Below are 15,788 nucleotides of genomic sequence, written 5' to 3' on the forward strand. Positions count from 1 at the left end.
TAATCTGCGTCACATGTTTCGTGTGTGATTTGTTTGTGGGTTTGGACTACAAGCATCTAGTCTGCCAAACCGAAACTTTTATTTCTAAATTTAACTAACGTGATGAAAATATGTAAGCCATTTAAACCAGGAAGAGCAAGCAACGCAACTACAGGATAACACCCCCTAAAACACGACCCATAAATTTTTATTTACATCTACAAAATAATAAAAATTATTTAACGCTTGAATTCATGATTGTGTATGATTGTACTCAAAGTATCAGTAATCAAGGACGCTAGGTACAGAAAGTTATGTTTTCTCTAGAATATGTTCCAAATGCCATAAAGTCTTATTACAATTTTAATTTTCTTATGGAGTCAGTTCTCAATATATCTCAACTAGGTTTGTGTTATTTAATCAGTGTTTATGTAAGTTTTTTAACTATCTTTAATACAACTGTTGAGGTTTAATTTCATCTGCAATTTGCAAAATTTTAAGACTCTTAGAACACCCAGTGCATAACATACAGGTAATACACTAACGCTGTGAACTAATCTCACGCTTGTAAGATGACTGACGTATTCATTGCTCATAGAGGTTAGCACAGGAAATGAGCCTTTGCTGTCGAATTTGCAAATGACATTGTATTGTTTCCCTTTGATACAATATAAGTTTTTCTTAAAATGGGACCTTTTTGATATTTTTTTTTGGAAAGGTACCGTATGTATATGAAAATGTGAAAGGCAATATAAAGTAATCTGATTAACTTTATAAATAATGACTGAGCATTTTATAGCACACTGTAGTTGTTGGGGAGTGTATAATTGCTTCTTATATTGGGCTTTCTTTTGTGATAAAAATTAAAAAAAGGTCATTTTACGCTGTAACATATAGGATTCCATTGCTCGAAGTTTATATTTGCATGGACAAACAGCAGCAACGTGACTAATTGGATGTGATTCGTATATTAGCCAAGTAATTTGCAAATACCATTGAAGCCAGTCGAGGTTATAACAACAAACTCTTTCATCTCTCTCTGTATAATGTAGCAAACTTGTAAAGATCCTCTCAATATTTAATCAAAATTGGTTCTGAATATCCAAAACTATAAGTATGCCACCAAACAAACAAAAAACTTCAAGCACAAAGTACGAGAAAATGGTAATTACACAGTTTTACTGGGGGAAGGGAAGTGATTGAGAGCAATTTTTCGAACTCTTTTTTGGGTACTCTTGTAGTATGTGCACTAGGTTAGGGTCAGGCTATAATTTTATTCCAATTTTTCCTATTTTATTTTTATTGCAAGATCGGGGACTGTCTGTGTTAGCCAAGTGAATATCCCCCCTGCCCATAAGGCAGTCCCATTACACGACTTGATGTAAAATGGGCGAACAAAATTAGTTACCTCCATTACTCCATATTGGTACACATACTTCTAGATCTAGAGCACCCTTTCTTGAGTTTGGAGAAAATGAGACCAGAGTTACAGTCTCAGAAAAATAACAAGAATTATATGCCAAATCATGAGGGATAGGATTCTTGAATCTAGCTAACACCATAATGCACAAAAGTTAGTTAAAACATTTAAACCTGATTTTCTTCAGCACTCATAGTATCACAATCAAGTCCTATGTTCTTCATTGCATCATTGTATATTACATTTTATTCTGAATTTCTGATGTTTGTTCACTTAATCCATTGTAGTAAAAAACATCTGCCACTGAGTTGTCTTAGTGACTATTGTAGTTTGGGATATTCTTCCTTGTCATAAATTCTAATAATGCACATGAATTTGAGACCGGCCAGGGCATATCGCTTTTTTCCAGCCATTGGCATAGCTCGACAAATAATGACAATTCTCTCTTGCTTTATATTATTTTTATTTCCTTAGGTGTGATGGCAATGGAAGCTCTTCACAGACAAGTGTTACCATTTATGCTTCGTAGATTGAAAGAAGATGTTTTACAAGATCTTCCACCTAAAATAATTCAAGATTATTACTGTAATCTCAGCCCATTACAGGTGAATAGATCTATAATACTGGTATAAAACTTATAACTGGGCGGCTCAAAAAATAACAGAACTCGTGTCATTTGGAACATAACTTTTGTGCGAAACTTCCTAGAGTACTGAAACTTTTGGGTACAATCATACACAAGCAGAAGTTCAAATGTTAAAAAAATGTCTTCAATTTCAAAGAAGTAATTATGAAGTTTATGGGTTTTGTTTTTCTTTGGATCTCCCTGTATTTTGATGTTGAAGCTCGTAAAAATTTGAATTTTACCATTTTTTAGTCCTCTTACTCCAGAAATATAAGTACTTCAAACTATTTTCAGTTATTTCATATTAAATTTGCTTTTTAGCTTTCTTTTTTTTAATTTTGTATTTTTACCTTTTGCTCGGGGTAGTCGCTATCATGTCATAAAAAATTGTGATTCTCAATTTTAGTCGTGCATTGAAAAGATATATTTACCTATCTTTTCTAGGTTCGTCTGTATGAAGATTTTGCAAAAACAAAAGCAAAGAAAGAGGTTGACACGTCTATAACTCATGTCAGTGCTGAACAAACTCAAGGTTCTCGTGCTAAGCAGACTTCCCACATATTTCAAGTAAGTAAATGAAACTAGGATTTGTTCGATTTTTGATGGAACTTACTCATTTTCTCATGGAACTTCCTCATTCTCTCAGACTCAAACTCTCAGACTCAAAACGCTCTGACTTCACAACCGTGATACTCAAAGCATTATTTTTGAATTTGATGGCCATGGTTATTTTATACAACATAATATTCAAAAAATTCAATTACCAATGTAATTTTTCAATTTTCTATTCATAATTCTACATAATTCTAATAAATTAATAAACTGCTATCATAACATATGAAATCTGTGACTTTCATGAGATTAGATGGTGCTGTTGTTCCAACAAATCGAAATCAAATTGTAACTGGTCTGTATCAACCTTGATGACATTGTCTATGTTTCAGGCGTTACAATATCTACAAAAAGTATGTAATCATCCTGCATTAGTCTTGACTCCTTGTCATCCAGAATATCAACAAGTAATCAATGAATTAGCAAAAGATAAATCTTCTCTGCACGATATTCAACATTCATCGAAGTTAATGTCATTGAAACAACTTTTACTCGACTGTGGAATCGGAGGTAGGGAGTTGTTTATTTGTTGTTACGGGTTTTCGATGAATGACTTAGACTACAGTATATTCTAGAGCAGTGGTTCTCAAACGGTGTGGCACACCCCACAAGAGGGGTGTAGACAATTTTTTGAGCGGGCGTGAAGTTAATTAAAATTAAAAAATATTTGTTGGATTTGATCCTGCCCGTCTTTTTTTGGATATTTACATTTATCATTTTGTCAGCCTAAAACAACTGCACTAATGAAAAATAAATTTTGCTTGTTCATTTCATTATTTACGTTCCATCCACCGCATTTTCAATGTGTTTTTTGAAATAATTTCCAAAAATGGGGCGTGACTTGAAAAGTTTGAGAACCACTGTTTTAGAGAGAACATAACTTTAAATTTCAAATTTTTTAGTTCCTACAGACAACAGTAACAACATAGATTCAGTTGTTGGACAGCACAGAGCTCTGATATTTTGTCAACATAAAAGTATGCTGGACATCGTTGAACATGATTTATTGAGAAAACATATGAAATCTGTTACTTTTATGAGATTGGATGGTTCTGTTGTTGCTGCAAATCGACATCAAATTGTATCAAAGTAAGTGAATATTCATAGTTGGAGTTGAATTTTAATACTCACACCAATGTCAGATGCTTTTTTTAACTACATATAATAATGGTGAATCAATTTATTTATATATTTTTGTGCGCTTTTGTATTTGCTATGTTTTGGTTATACAGTGATACCTCGGTAGTTAAATTTAGTTCGTTCAGGATTGGTGTCGACTACCGATTTGTTCGAGTACCGAAACTTTTTTCGCCATGAGAAATAATGGAAATGGAATTTTACTTCGTTCTTTTGCATTCCAAAATACTTAAAATATTGATAAAACATGTAACTAAACAACAATAATTATATGAATGTGCGCATAATAAAGATTAAAAATAAAATTATAAAAATTTTTTTGTATTAGTTACCGTTTGTTTGAACAAATTTCTGTGGGATGACATCGAAAGTTGCATATCTTGTGAATTGTGATGGTTCCTCTTTCGTGTTGGTCGTGAAGATTGCAATACTGGTAGTCTATACTGTGACAGATTGTATACCTGCACTAGATTGTTTTGGCCTTCATGTACATAAATTCGAGCATTGCTCTCTTGTTAAGTGGTCAAGAGGCAGCCGAGATACACCGTTCGTGTGACGTCATCTCACTGCTCACTCGGGTGTTCGAGCACCAAATTCCCGTCCAAGTATCGCAGCATTTTTTGGTCAGCTACCGAATTGTTAGAGTATCAAGTCAATCGACTAATGGGGTATCACTGTATTTACTTGTGACCTCTTCACTAATAATCTTCTTTGCTGTACTTATTGACTATATATGACTTATTACATATAGATAGTTTGATGGGCATGGGCTTTGAATTTGAGTTCAATAATTAATATTCAACAACAATGTACTTAGGTGTAGCATACTAACCACTAAACTTTTGTGGCTACAAAGAATAAATTCTCTGCTTAGATCGGATTGAACTGTCTGATTACCTAGCAGTTAAAGCGTCAGACTTAAAAATGTTAGAGTTTAGGGTTGAAATCCCAAGCCCCACTGCACCCGGGTGTAATAAATTGGGTAGGCAATGCCAAACTGGAAATATTCCTGTCTTTTCAAAGTGACAATAGCTCCCAACATATTGTTAAATGGCTGCATGTGTGGGGCCTTGTTCAGAGCGAAAGATTGAATAACCGTCGTATGAAAAATAAAATTCACTGCGTTTGAGAATGGAAAAAGAGAATCAATTCTAAACTGCAATCATATCTTATCTAGATTCAACAATGATCCATCTATCGATTTGCTTCTGCTGACAACAAAAGTCGGAGGTTTAGGTTTGAATCTCACTGGAGCTGATACTGTTATATTTATTGAACATGACTGGAATCCTACAGTTGATTTACAGGTCTGATTTTTTTGTTTTTCTTTTTTCCATTAATGAACTCAGGATTAGGGTTAGCTTTGTGGTCCAAGCTAAATGCTCTCTGAGTATCTTATTGGGTTTAGAAATGTATTGTTCAGATGTCAATTTTACTAAATTAGAAAACCTTTGATCCATCAACATACTTTCCTTGTTAATTATTCAGGCGATGGATCGTGCACATCGTATTGGACAGAAACGGGTTGTTAACGTTTATCGATTAATTACTCGAGCAACACTGGAGGAAAAAATACTTGGATTACAACAATTCAAATTAAATATTGCGAACACGGTGATCAGCACAGAAAATAGTAGTTTGCACAGTATGGGAACAAATCAAGTGTTAGATTTATTCACTATTGAAAAGGTATGGTGTTTTGTTATCCATTTAGCAATTTTCGATATTTTTTGTCAATAGATATGGGACTTTTGTATGTAATTCCTTGAGCAATTATTAACTAAAACATCAAAATTAGGTTTTAGTTTGATTATGGCATCATCAGGCGAGCCATATTGAATTTGGCCCACGGGCCGTAGTTTGCTCATGTCAGTGTAAGAGACTACCTTCATTTGCCTGAAGTCTTTTGGAGACACATTGCCTACTCAATTTATAAAACCCTGGGGAGGTGATGAACGTAAGATTGAACACTGTCAGGGAAATGACAACATGTAAAAAAATCCCACGATATTATTCGGATGAAAATTACCTGTACAAATTCATCTGTCTACTATAAATTTGAAGCAGTGGTTCCCAAACCGCGGGTCAAATACGGCCCCTTGTGGGAGCTACTCTCTCCTGCCCACGAATATTCTCCCGCCTCTAATTTGGCCCATCGGTCAATCAACTTTGAGAACCCTTGATTTAAAGGACTTATATTTATAATGACGTACAATATCACATTGAAATTTACTCTTTTCTAGGGAGCTGAAAAGAAGAAAATTCGTGAAAAAGATTCTTCTGGTAAAGGATTGCGAACTCTCATGGATGACATTGGTGATTTATGGGATCAAAATCAATACGATACTGAATATAATTTAGATAATTTCATGGAATCTCTTGTTTCATAATAAAAACCACTGCTTCATACATTTCCTATTTTCCAGTTAGAATGTATTTTCTGTCTTACTCATGAAACATATTGTGTGGCTCATATATGGAGAAACAAAAATAATACTCAGTTCTATATGATTTCATGTTACTTACTTCTCAGTGAATTTCCATTGTCTTGAAACTTAATGTTACCCGAATAGGGCCGGCCCCGTACTTCCCTATGCCCCACACTCATTCTAGGTGTAAATTATTAAATTTGACCAATATAAATCATAATCATGTATAAGTCAGCATGTTTATTTGGGCATGCAAGTCTGTTGAAGTAAAATTTTTGTACTTAGTCAAAGGGTAACAAGATGAAAATGTCCAATTTCTTAGTCGCAGATAGGTCCCACAAAATAAGTTCGGGCTGGCCATGTTCGCAAAGGCTCGTGAGTCGTGATGCAACATATTTTTCAGTGTTCCATATTTCCGATTCTAGCAATGATGTCAACAATATTGAATATTTTTTTCTGTATTTTTTTGTTTATGTTTGTGTTTTGGTAAAACAATGTTCCAATATTGCAAGGTTCATTTTTCTCAGTTAAACGTTATACATGCATATCAGTGGCTAGTCTTTGTAAGACGAAAGGTGTGAATAGGCTCCACATGGAAATGTTATTGATACAGACTAGTAATGAATTACATCAATTGTGTCGAACAAGTTACTGAACTGTTTCGAAATGTGTCATCTTCACAAACTAAGTTAAAGTGGAAACGAATCTTTGCCCACCCTATTTTCTTACAGCTGAAAATTATTATATGATCACCCTACTAGAAGGTTCAAAAAAATGTCAGGTACTGAATGGAGTTTACACGAGATCTAGTGTTATTGTTCTATAGGCAAAGGAAATCTTGAGTGTTGTAGTCAATTGAATCATAATGAGAGATTTCAATAACAATAAAAAAAATAATGCTGGTTGTGTTGTAGCAAATTGGGAAAACAATAAATTATTCATATCGTATTCATAATTTAAACCAGTTTTGATTATTTAATGTCTCTTTGTGTTACTAGCTGCTATCTATTGCAGGTTTTCAATATTTGATGTGACGTTTGATATTTATGTTGTTTATTATAATTGGACCATTGAGATGGGGGTAAATGTTTCATTTAGTAACATCAAGCATCTCGATTAAAAAAAAAAAAGTTTCTAAAACAATGATTACACACCAGGGTGTGAAACCAATGTACAGTCTGGGCTCCATTTATTTGTTCAAATGCATTCATGTCGACAGAAAATAATATAATATATCACCTTTAAGGCTCTCAGTAATTTCGTTTTTTTTATCTGGCTTTTCGATCAGATAGCAACAGCATGCCAGTGTTTTTGAGTGCATGGTTTAATCATATCTATTTGCATTATGCTCATTGTTATGTTTTTCTCTTAGGAGCTTTGTAATTTACAAAAGTAAAAGAATCAGACTTCATACTGCTTGTTTTTTTTAAATATATTTTCCTGTCGGTATTAGTCAAAATGAAAGGACTATTTGGCCGAGAAGTTTTTAAACTGATAATTCTATTCCATACCCTGTCCTTGGTGGCGGTGGGGTAAATAAACATTTCCAATCTAAATTTTACCAAGAAACGGGTTCTGGGTCATAGGCACTAGGCACACGAAATTTTGCGATTTTCAATGCCCAGAAAAGCGTTTTTAGACTGTCGTGGGACTCGACAAATCTTATATTGATTACGGTTTTCTTTTCAGTATCTTATATTGCTGCTTTTCAATCAAAAAATTTAGATAGATCGCGGATTTACTCCATTTGTCTTTAGAACCTCACCGCCGATGAACGTTTAATCGCTCTCACCGAATTCACAATTCTGTGCAAGTACAAAAATAAAATAAATATCATTGTTACCGTGGCACAAATTTGTGATTTATAGAGAATAAACACCAATGTAAAGGACGTTTACGGCCTAAATAACACGCCACGCTGATGAAAACAATCGGCGATTTTAGCAGAGATTTATGCCTGATAAATGGACTGAAGGCGATATTAGAGAGATGAAATTGTTGGCATCTAGGGTTAGTGAAGCTCGTGCAATCGGTAGCTCAAAATCCAGGTCAATTGGCGTGTTGACATGCGTATAGTCAAAATTTTATTGTTGCCAGAAACGTTATATAAATTTTTTTTTTTTTGTTTATTTCTAAGTACAAGCGAGAAAATATCTTGACACTCGTTTAGTAAATGTGCAAAGAAAATGTCGTTGAGAGCCGGTTGAGAAGATTTGTATTCAGTGCCACTCCATTCCGCATTCGAATAACTCGGAAGTTTATGTATTTGATTGGTTGTCCAATCGCCATCGTTCTCTACCAATGGAACTTGAACATCGGGCGTTTTTAGCAGAAGCATTCCGTTTTGGGGAACTCTTTACGATTGGTTTCAGAACAGTTTACTTGGATACCTTCAAATTTTGCAATTTACTTGTTGACGATTGTGGTTTATCGTAAATATGGATGATTTTGCGGTAGTCTTTTTTATTATTGATCTTGACCCGAGAGAAGTTTTCTTTGTTGTCTACAACCTATCTATGTTCTTTTACTTGGAAAAAGTGGTGAATTTCACCGAAAAAAGAGACACAATGGCTGCATTGAAGGTAAATTCCACCACCTGAATCGCTGGTGTGACGACAAGTATGTTCCCACCGCTTTGCTCAATTTGCCACTCAGCGACCTACTCACCAAGATATATATCTCAATATCAAATCTACTAACTATATAAGAATACTCACGGAATTTGGAGCCTTTACGACCATGTAAGAACGTTTACTATGTATGCGTTTCATTAGAAACCACAATAAGGTCACAATTCGAAACACACAAAATTAAAAACCACCAAAAATTTACCTTCATTACATAAACCAAAATCAACTTGCAATAAAGCATGTGTCGGCGACGTTCTTGTTCCTCGAACAGATATTACGTCGCACGACATGTTTTTTAGCCTTAATTAAGTGGTAAATCGTTTTTGTGGTTTAAAATTGTTGAATGAATAGCGCCGTAAGAGCTACTTTTTTCATTAATCTTGTTTTCGGTTACTCGACCTGATCCGAACGAATCTTGTATCTCATTTCACTTAAGCTGCCGCTGATCACTGAGTGGAAGTATGATCGTCTTCTGTGCGCTGTTGGTATTTTGTTTCTTTGAGTTGTCATCTGCTCAGAAAAAAGACTACACTACTGGAGCAGGTATGTCAAAAACTTACAAATGTGTCATTTTTACGAATGTGTCATACATCCAAGTAGTTATTTTTTATTATTCTGATATGAATGGGGAAAGTAGCGCTACTAAAAACAATAATTTCCAGGCTTCACAAATTGGCGTATATACGGCTATTTGAATTCCGTAGTTTTATTGTGTTTATCTTGTTTAAAAATCAATTCTGTATGGTCTTTGCACAAAAAGTATTCTAGGTGTAACTAATTTTGTCAAAGTTCGCGACCGCAACGCTCGCATTAGCCTGAAAATTCATGAATTAACCAAATGTTGCACATTAACAATTTTACATTTATGACTAATTCCTTGCACTCCAATTAGGTACAGACAAAATCAATGACTGTCCAATGTCTTGAACAACACAAAAAAATTTGTGTAAGTAAAAATTCTGCTGTAAATTGAATGACATTTGAATTCGTGAAATTTGTTAAAACCTGAATCATATACAGCTTGCGGTTTGTAGCAAAATTTTGGTCCGAATGCATTTGGGATGTAAATTAAGACCACCAAGACATTTCAATATAGCCCACAAACCAACTGATAGTCCTCAGATTAAGTGCTGGCATTTTAATGCATTGTGTAATACATTATGTTATAACATGTTCGTTTCTTATAACCGGTTAGCAATTCGTTGGGTTCACGAAACTGCTACATAAGGAACATTCCTTCCTCTACATCATATTTCCCCCTCCGGCTATCCGTAATCTTTTGGCCTCGGCATATGTTGCTTGGAGGCAATTGAGTAACGCGATCGTCGTCGTATTCGTTGGAGTTTTGTCACCTGTCAAACGAGTGTGTCGTATAAAATTTTTAACGAGATTTCATAGCGGCAATAATCGAAGGTATTGGACTTATCTGACGTGGTGGGGCAACTTCATTTGCACATGGCGAGATTTAAAAGATCATCCGACCAGCAAGGTTTGTGTAAAAATATGAGCAATTTTAATTAGTTTTCACCCATATATTATATAAAATTTCGGAGAAAATAACAACCAATCAGGCTTTTGAAAGAAAGAAATCGTTGCATTGTGTGTGTGCATTGCCGTGTGATTACACAAAGGGCGAATGTGAATAATAATGTTGCCAAAGCAATTTAACATAATATTGTTTAGTACCACTTTCGGAAACGATTCCAAGTATGATAACTATTCATTTGCTTTATATATAGATCCTAATAGTATGTCATTTCGATGCATTAGAAATGATGTTGCAACTGCAGTAATAAACCACATGTGTGTTCACCACATACAATATTTCCTTTAAGTTTGTTTTCATCACATATATATGATATAGATGTATTTCCTTTCACTTGGATAACATGGTTAGTTAATAAAGACAGTCTGCTGAAAACCAGTTTAGCTGAAGATAGCTAATGTGTTAAATTAAACATCGTGATGTAGACATGTAGATTAGTTGGAATCCATAATTTTGACGGGGTTTATTATCTTTTGAGTAACAGCTGATGCTTATTTGATTCATGCAAAAAATTTTACGTCTGTCGAACAACGAGCACCTTGGGCTATGCAATAAAATTGGTCAATGGCTTGTTATCTTTTATGGCTTGCAATAAAGTGTTTCAATCCATAGTGAAAATCTAGTTCTATAATAGAGATGGAGATTCGAATAAGTCATGGGTATTGGATATTTCGAATAGTCTAATTTAGTGTGAACGTAGGTCATGTCATTTAGCAGAAAATCTGAGGATCAGCTTGCTCACGAAAGACAAGGTAAAACCTAATATATATATATAACAATATACAGATAGTGCAATTCTCCAATAGCATTTAGACATGATTTGGATTTAATTGCAGTAACTTGGGATGGTGTGTGTGTATACTTAACGTTGTTGTTTGATTGCGTATCAATGATTCTTAACATTTTTTGATATATTCCTCTCTGCGCCTATTTTGGATTTCTGTATTCCTCCTTCGCAACGCATAAAAACCATATTTTTGGACACGTAGTGGACATAACGATCGTTTCAAAATTTTGTTGTTATTGGTATTATTATTTGTCTCCGTCAACACGTTTTGAAGAAATCGCTTTTCTCTTCGAATACTGGACCAATGGCTTTGAAATTTCCTGTGGTTAAAGATAAAAATTTTCTCCAGAAGGCTATTACTTTTTATGTGACTCTACGTGTCCATATATTTGAGCATAGCTCTCTTGTCATTATTAATTGTTCAATTTTAGGCTTTTTTTGTTGTTGTTACGTGCAACTCGCGTTTCGGGTTTTTCACGGCTGGGATCATGGCCCATAAATATATATATTATGATATATATATGGTATAATATATATTATGAGGTAACGCTTTGAAATTTCTTCCCCAAATCCTCGAAAATTCCTCTATAGTGAGCAATTTTGCTTAGACTTAGACATATTATGAAGTCTGTGCAAGTGATGAAATACTAACCATTCGGCTTATGCCTGCATTCAATTCATGGACGCCAGAAATGAAAATTACTTTTTGGATTAGCATTATCCCGAATACGTAGGCCTGAGAATAATTTTGTACATTGATGTCCAATATGTCAGAATAGATATGTTCATAGGAATCCCAGCCAAATTGCTTTATGTAACCTTTCCGATTGTGTTAGCATCCTATCGAATGATCGTGTATTCGTGAATTGTATCTATCACGCTATATAATACGTAATTTTAGTCTATGAAATCAAGAGCTATCTGTATTGTAGGAAATATTAAAAAAATAAATGCACTGTAATTCTGCACGGAGGATGTTGACCTCACAAATTATGATGATCAAAAATTAAAGTTAATTGATCGGTAACAAAGTAATACGCTGTTAGGGCCATACGAGTCTACGCGGTGAGAAAACCGGTGGTACCAGGTATTATTATCAGGTAGAACAACGAAATGAAGCGCTCAATTATATTCTACACAGACTGCCTACGGGTCAAAAACGATTCATTTCTACTGTTAGGAAATACGTGGGTTTATTCTTGAATGTCTACAATTTTATATTATTTGTCACGAAGGAAACATGTTACGTGTGACGTTAGGCGACGCTATTCGCAGAAATTTGGATTAATTACAATTTGCAAAAATTGAATGTGAATTTTTTGGCTTTACATAAAATATGTATTTCTCTGTTTAGAATGAACTTTATGATGGTTTATTATTTTATACACGTATTTTTGGCGTATTCAATGATTACGAACCATCATGCATTTTGTAGTAGCATTGTGACGTCACCTTCGTACCAAGCCGCCGTTTATTTTTTATTAATGTCAAAGAGATAATTTGGAATAACAATAAAAAAATTTTCATTCCTTGTTTTAAACAAAATTTGAGAAAAGTTGATACTTATTCATTTGAATGAAACATGCAGCATTTATATTTATTTTACTTTGTTTTCAGATCAATACGTTCTCACTGTATTTCTTCCATTGCTTGCTATTGCAATTCTTGCATGTGCCGGAGGATGTTGTTACATGGAACGTCGAAGAAGGCGGAGAAAAAAAAGAAATGGAGGTATATAAAACAATATAAATATGTTAAATTTGCCTTAAAGAGTGAGATACGAATGGGTTTGATAAATTTTTAATGTGTAACGTTAGTGACAATATTTCACGCAGTTTTTCCATAAATATTAAATCTATACATTTCGCAAAATATGGGTAACAGTGATAATTTTTATGAAAATGTAACAAAACTGACATATTTTAATTGAAAGCATCATCTATCAATACTGTAACCATGTTGGCATTATCAGGTATAGATCCTGAAGAACTTCGACAACAGCAAGATTTCGATGACACGGCATCAGTAATAAGCACGGCTTCTACAAGGAAACGTCATTACCTGAATCCTACACCAACTACAGGTAGGCCCAAATGTTAATGAAATGCTATTATATTAGCGTTTTGTTTTTGCCATACAGAAATAAAATGTCACCAATATTCACCAGTTAGTAGCAAGTAGCCAAAATCACACAGTTAATTAAACAAAGCAGTATTGGCGTTATCATGTACATTATCTTCAAGATTCATATCCAGCCTATATGAAGTAAAATGTTTTCAATGAAATGATTTCTATTTCATTCAAATGTAGTAACCGTGGATATACTTTCCAGGTCGTCTCGTGAGGGGAGTATCAGTTCGTAGCAATTACTCTACACTCGGAGAACCTCTGTATGAATCGTTCAAGAAAGAAAGGAGTCGCAACTCTACGAGGAATCCTGATTATCGCGACGAACGAGGTCACAGGAATCAAGATTTGCCGGATTATGAAGATAGACGTCGACAGCAGAGACCGAATAGTCGTCCTAGCACTGGTTACGGTGAAAGGCCACTTTCACGCTCTCGTTCGATGGTAGATGTACGATATGGACATGATGACGATTCCGGTAGCCTACGACGTACGAGGTCGTCCACTAACTTGGATAAATATAGAAACTCAACAGCTGATTCCGGATATCCAGAGAACCAAAGTCTGGATGAAGCCGATAACATGTATGAGTATTTGAACGGTAGGGCGGGACAAGAACCACAGGATAATACTTCAAACATAAGATATAATCGGCCGCCTTCTCCGGCACAATCTGACTGGTCGGTACGCACTGCACCTCCACAAACTGGGTACGATAATCACATGAAACCGTTGTCTAGCAGGCCGTCTTCGCGGCCCTCTTCAATGGTGGACTTCCCACTTCCACAGGGTGCACGAGAAAGGCGTCCACTTAGTAGAATGCGGTCTTTGTCACAACCAAATTTAAATGCCATTGGATCTAAAACATACCCGCAAGGAATATTGAAAAAGGGCCCTCCAAGTGATGAGGGAAAATATCCAGGAATGTCAAATCAGACTTCAAATTCATCCGACTCGGGTATAAAAGATATTTATGGCGAAATTCCTGATATGACTGGAAGATCATCACGGATGAGCCAACGTCACATGCTACCAAATATGATGGATGTAAGTAAATATATAGCCTAACACCTGAATATTTTTCGTAACTCCTGTACGTTACTGACTAGTAACTGTCATATTATATCATTATTTGCTTGTGTAAGCTAAAGTTTACCAAAAAAATCACTATCTTCGAATTATGGTTTTTGACTATGACTAGTTAGTTACTCAGGATAATCACACGTGATTCTCGCAGCACAGAGTGGGCAACTTAGGTACCACACGTTATGTGGAACCCGAAAGTTTGCCTCATTTCGTTCAAACTGGTCCAACTCCATGACTAGTAACTGCCATGCTTAATCATTACAATCCTCGAATTGAAGCTCTTGACTATGACTAGTTACCCAGAATATTCACCAATACTTCTCATAGGACAGAGCATGTAAACTAGTTAAGTTTTATGGAACCCACAAGTTTGTCCCATTTCGTTTCAGCCCAAAGGTCTATAGGCCTGCGTGTAAAAAGCTGCTGTGGTCATGATCGGAACAAAAATATGGGTAAATAATAATGATACACTTTTTATTATTTGCAGGACATGTCAAATTTCAGACCGAGTAGCAGACCCGCATCAGTAATGAGCTATGGATCCAACGCAAATCGAAGACAGAGTTATGATCCATATTTCACACCGAACTACGGTAATTATTCTACCGGAATGACGTCACATCACCAACACCGACCACAATCAGTGGGATATAATGAACCTCCTGTATATTCTATTACCGGTAACGGATACCATCAACAACAGATGGGAATGCAAGATATGTATGGGGGACATCAGTCACATCATGGTCATAATTACGATCCATATCAGGTATACGGTACTGGATACGGATGGGGTCAGCAAACACATCATCAGGGTCATCGGTACCGGGCATCAATGTATTAAAATAATTCGGCATCAAACGCCGGAATGTATTACTCGGTTCCATCCAAAACAAAATATTGGAAGCCGACGGCCGCACGTCCGCCATTTGCTTGGAAGTGGAGTATGTGGAGAGGCCTGTTCACGAATCCGTACAAAAATGAATTTTTGTTCGGTGTAAGTTTGTCGTACCCTGCTTGCTTTATTGTGACCTTTGTATAAAGTTTCGATTTATTATTGGCGCAAGCGAGAGTGGTTTTAATAATCAATGTGCAGAGTTTCATCTATCTATTTATTGAATTAAATTTCCAGTTATATGTTACCAAGCACTTATAGACGTTGAATGCCCTTTTTGTTTCTTATTTTGTACCAGCAAGCAATTTTTATCATTATTTGCATGCCTTACAAATCAACTAGAATATATCTGAAGGTTTTTTTTGTTCAATATATTATGCTCAAAAACGCTACTACAATAAAATATTATTACAAAAAGTTGTCTTCAGTTTTATGTAATATTAAAAAAATATATATCTTAACTTTCAAACACATGTATCAAGTTTCGAGAAATATGGATCAAGTTAAGCATTATG

At 35.1% G+C, this 15,788-nt stretch overlaps 2 protein-coding genes across 6 annotated transcripts in view; both read left to right on the forward strand.

The window, feature by feature from the left end:
* The window catches only part of LOC120341699 (TATA-binding protein-associated factor 172-like), a 40,182-nt gene extending 32,569 nt beyond the window's left edge, over positions 1 to 7,613 (forward strand). For all 3 annotated transcript variants that reach the window (XM_078119766.1, XM_078119765.1, XM_078119767.1), the window contains 7 exons: positions 1,874 to 2,004; positions 2,469 to 2,591; positions 2,969 to 3,146; positions 3,539 to 3,725; positions 4,951 to 5,080; positions 5,262 to 5,462; positions 6,017 to 7,613. In XM_078119766.1, the coding sequence (XP_077975892.1) occupies positions 1,874 to 2,004; positions 2,469 to 2,591; positions 2,969 to 3,146; positions 3,539 to 3,725; positions 4,951 to 5,080; positions 5,262 to 5,462; positions 6,017 to 6,163 (1,097 nt within the window). In that variant the 3' untranslated portion in view covers positions 6,164 to 7,613. The remainder of the gene's footprint in view (positions 1 to 1,873; positions 2,005 to 2,468; positions 2,592 to 2,968; positions 3,147 to 3,538; positions 3,726 to 4,950; positions 5,081 to 5,261; positions 5,463 to 6,016) is intronic.
* A 1,637-nt stretch (positions 7,614 to 9,250) lies between these two features.
* LOC120340780 (uncharacterized) lies at positions 9,251 to 15,690 on the forward strand. Of its 3 annotated transcripts, none has more exons than XM_039409140.2 (5): positions 9,251 to 9,375; positions 12,783 to 12,896; positions 13,138 to 13,248; positions 13,498 to 14,339; positions 14,866 to 15,690. In XM_039409140.2, the coding sequence occupies exons 1-5, from the start codon at positions 9,294 to 9,296 to the stop codon at positions 15,220 to 15,222; spliced, it is 1,506 nt and encodes a 501-aa protein (XP_039265074.2). In that variant the 5' UTR covers positions 9,251 to 9,293; the 3' UTR covers positions 15,223 to 15,690. The 3 variants fall into 3 exon arrangements, with proteins under 3 accessions (XP_039265074.2, XP_039265076.2, XP_039265075.2); XM_039409142.2 differs by lacking the exon at positions 9,251 to 9,375 and adding an exon at positions 10,161 to 10,321; XM_039409141.2 differs by lacking the exon at positions 9,251 to 9,375 and adding an exon at positions 10,388 to 11,130.
* The last annotated feature ends 98 nt before the right edge of the window (positions 15,691 to 15,788 follow it).

The sequence above is a fragment of the Styela clava genome, chromosome 14 (assembly GCF_964204865.1).
Source record: "Styela clava chromosome 14, kaStyClav1.hap1.2, whole genome shotgun sequence".
Taxonomy (NCBI): Eukaryota; Metazoa; Chordata; class Ascidiacea; order Stolidobranchia; family Styelidae; genus Styela; species Styela clava.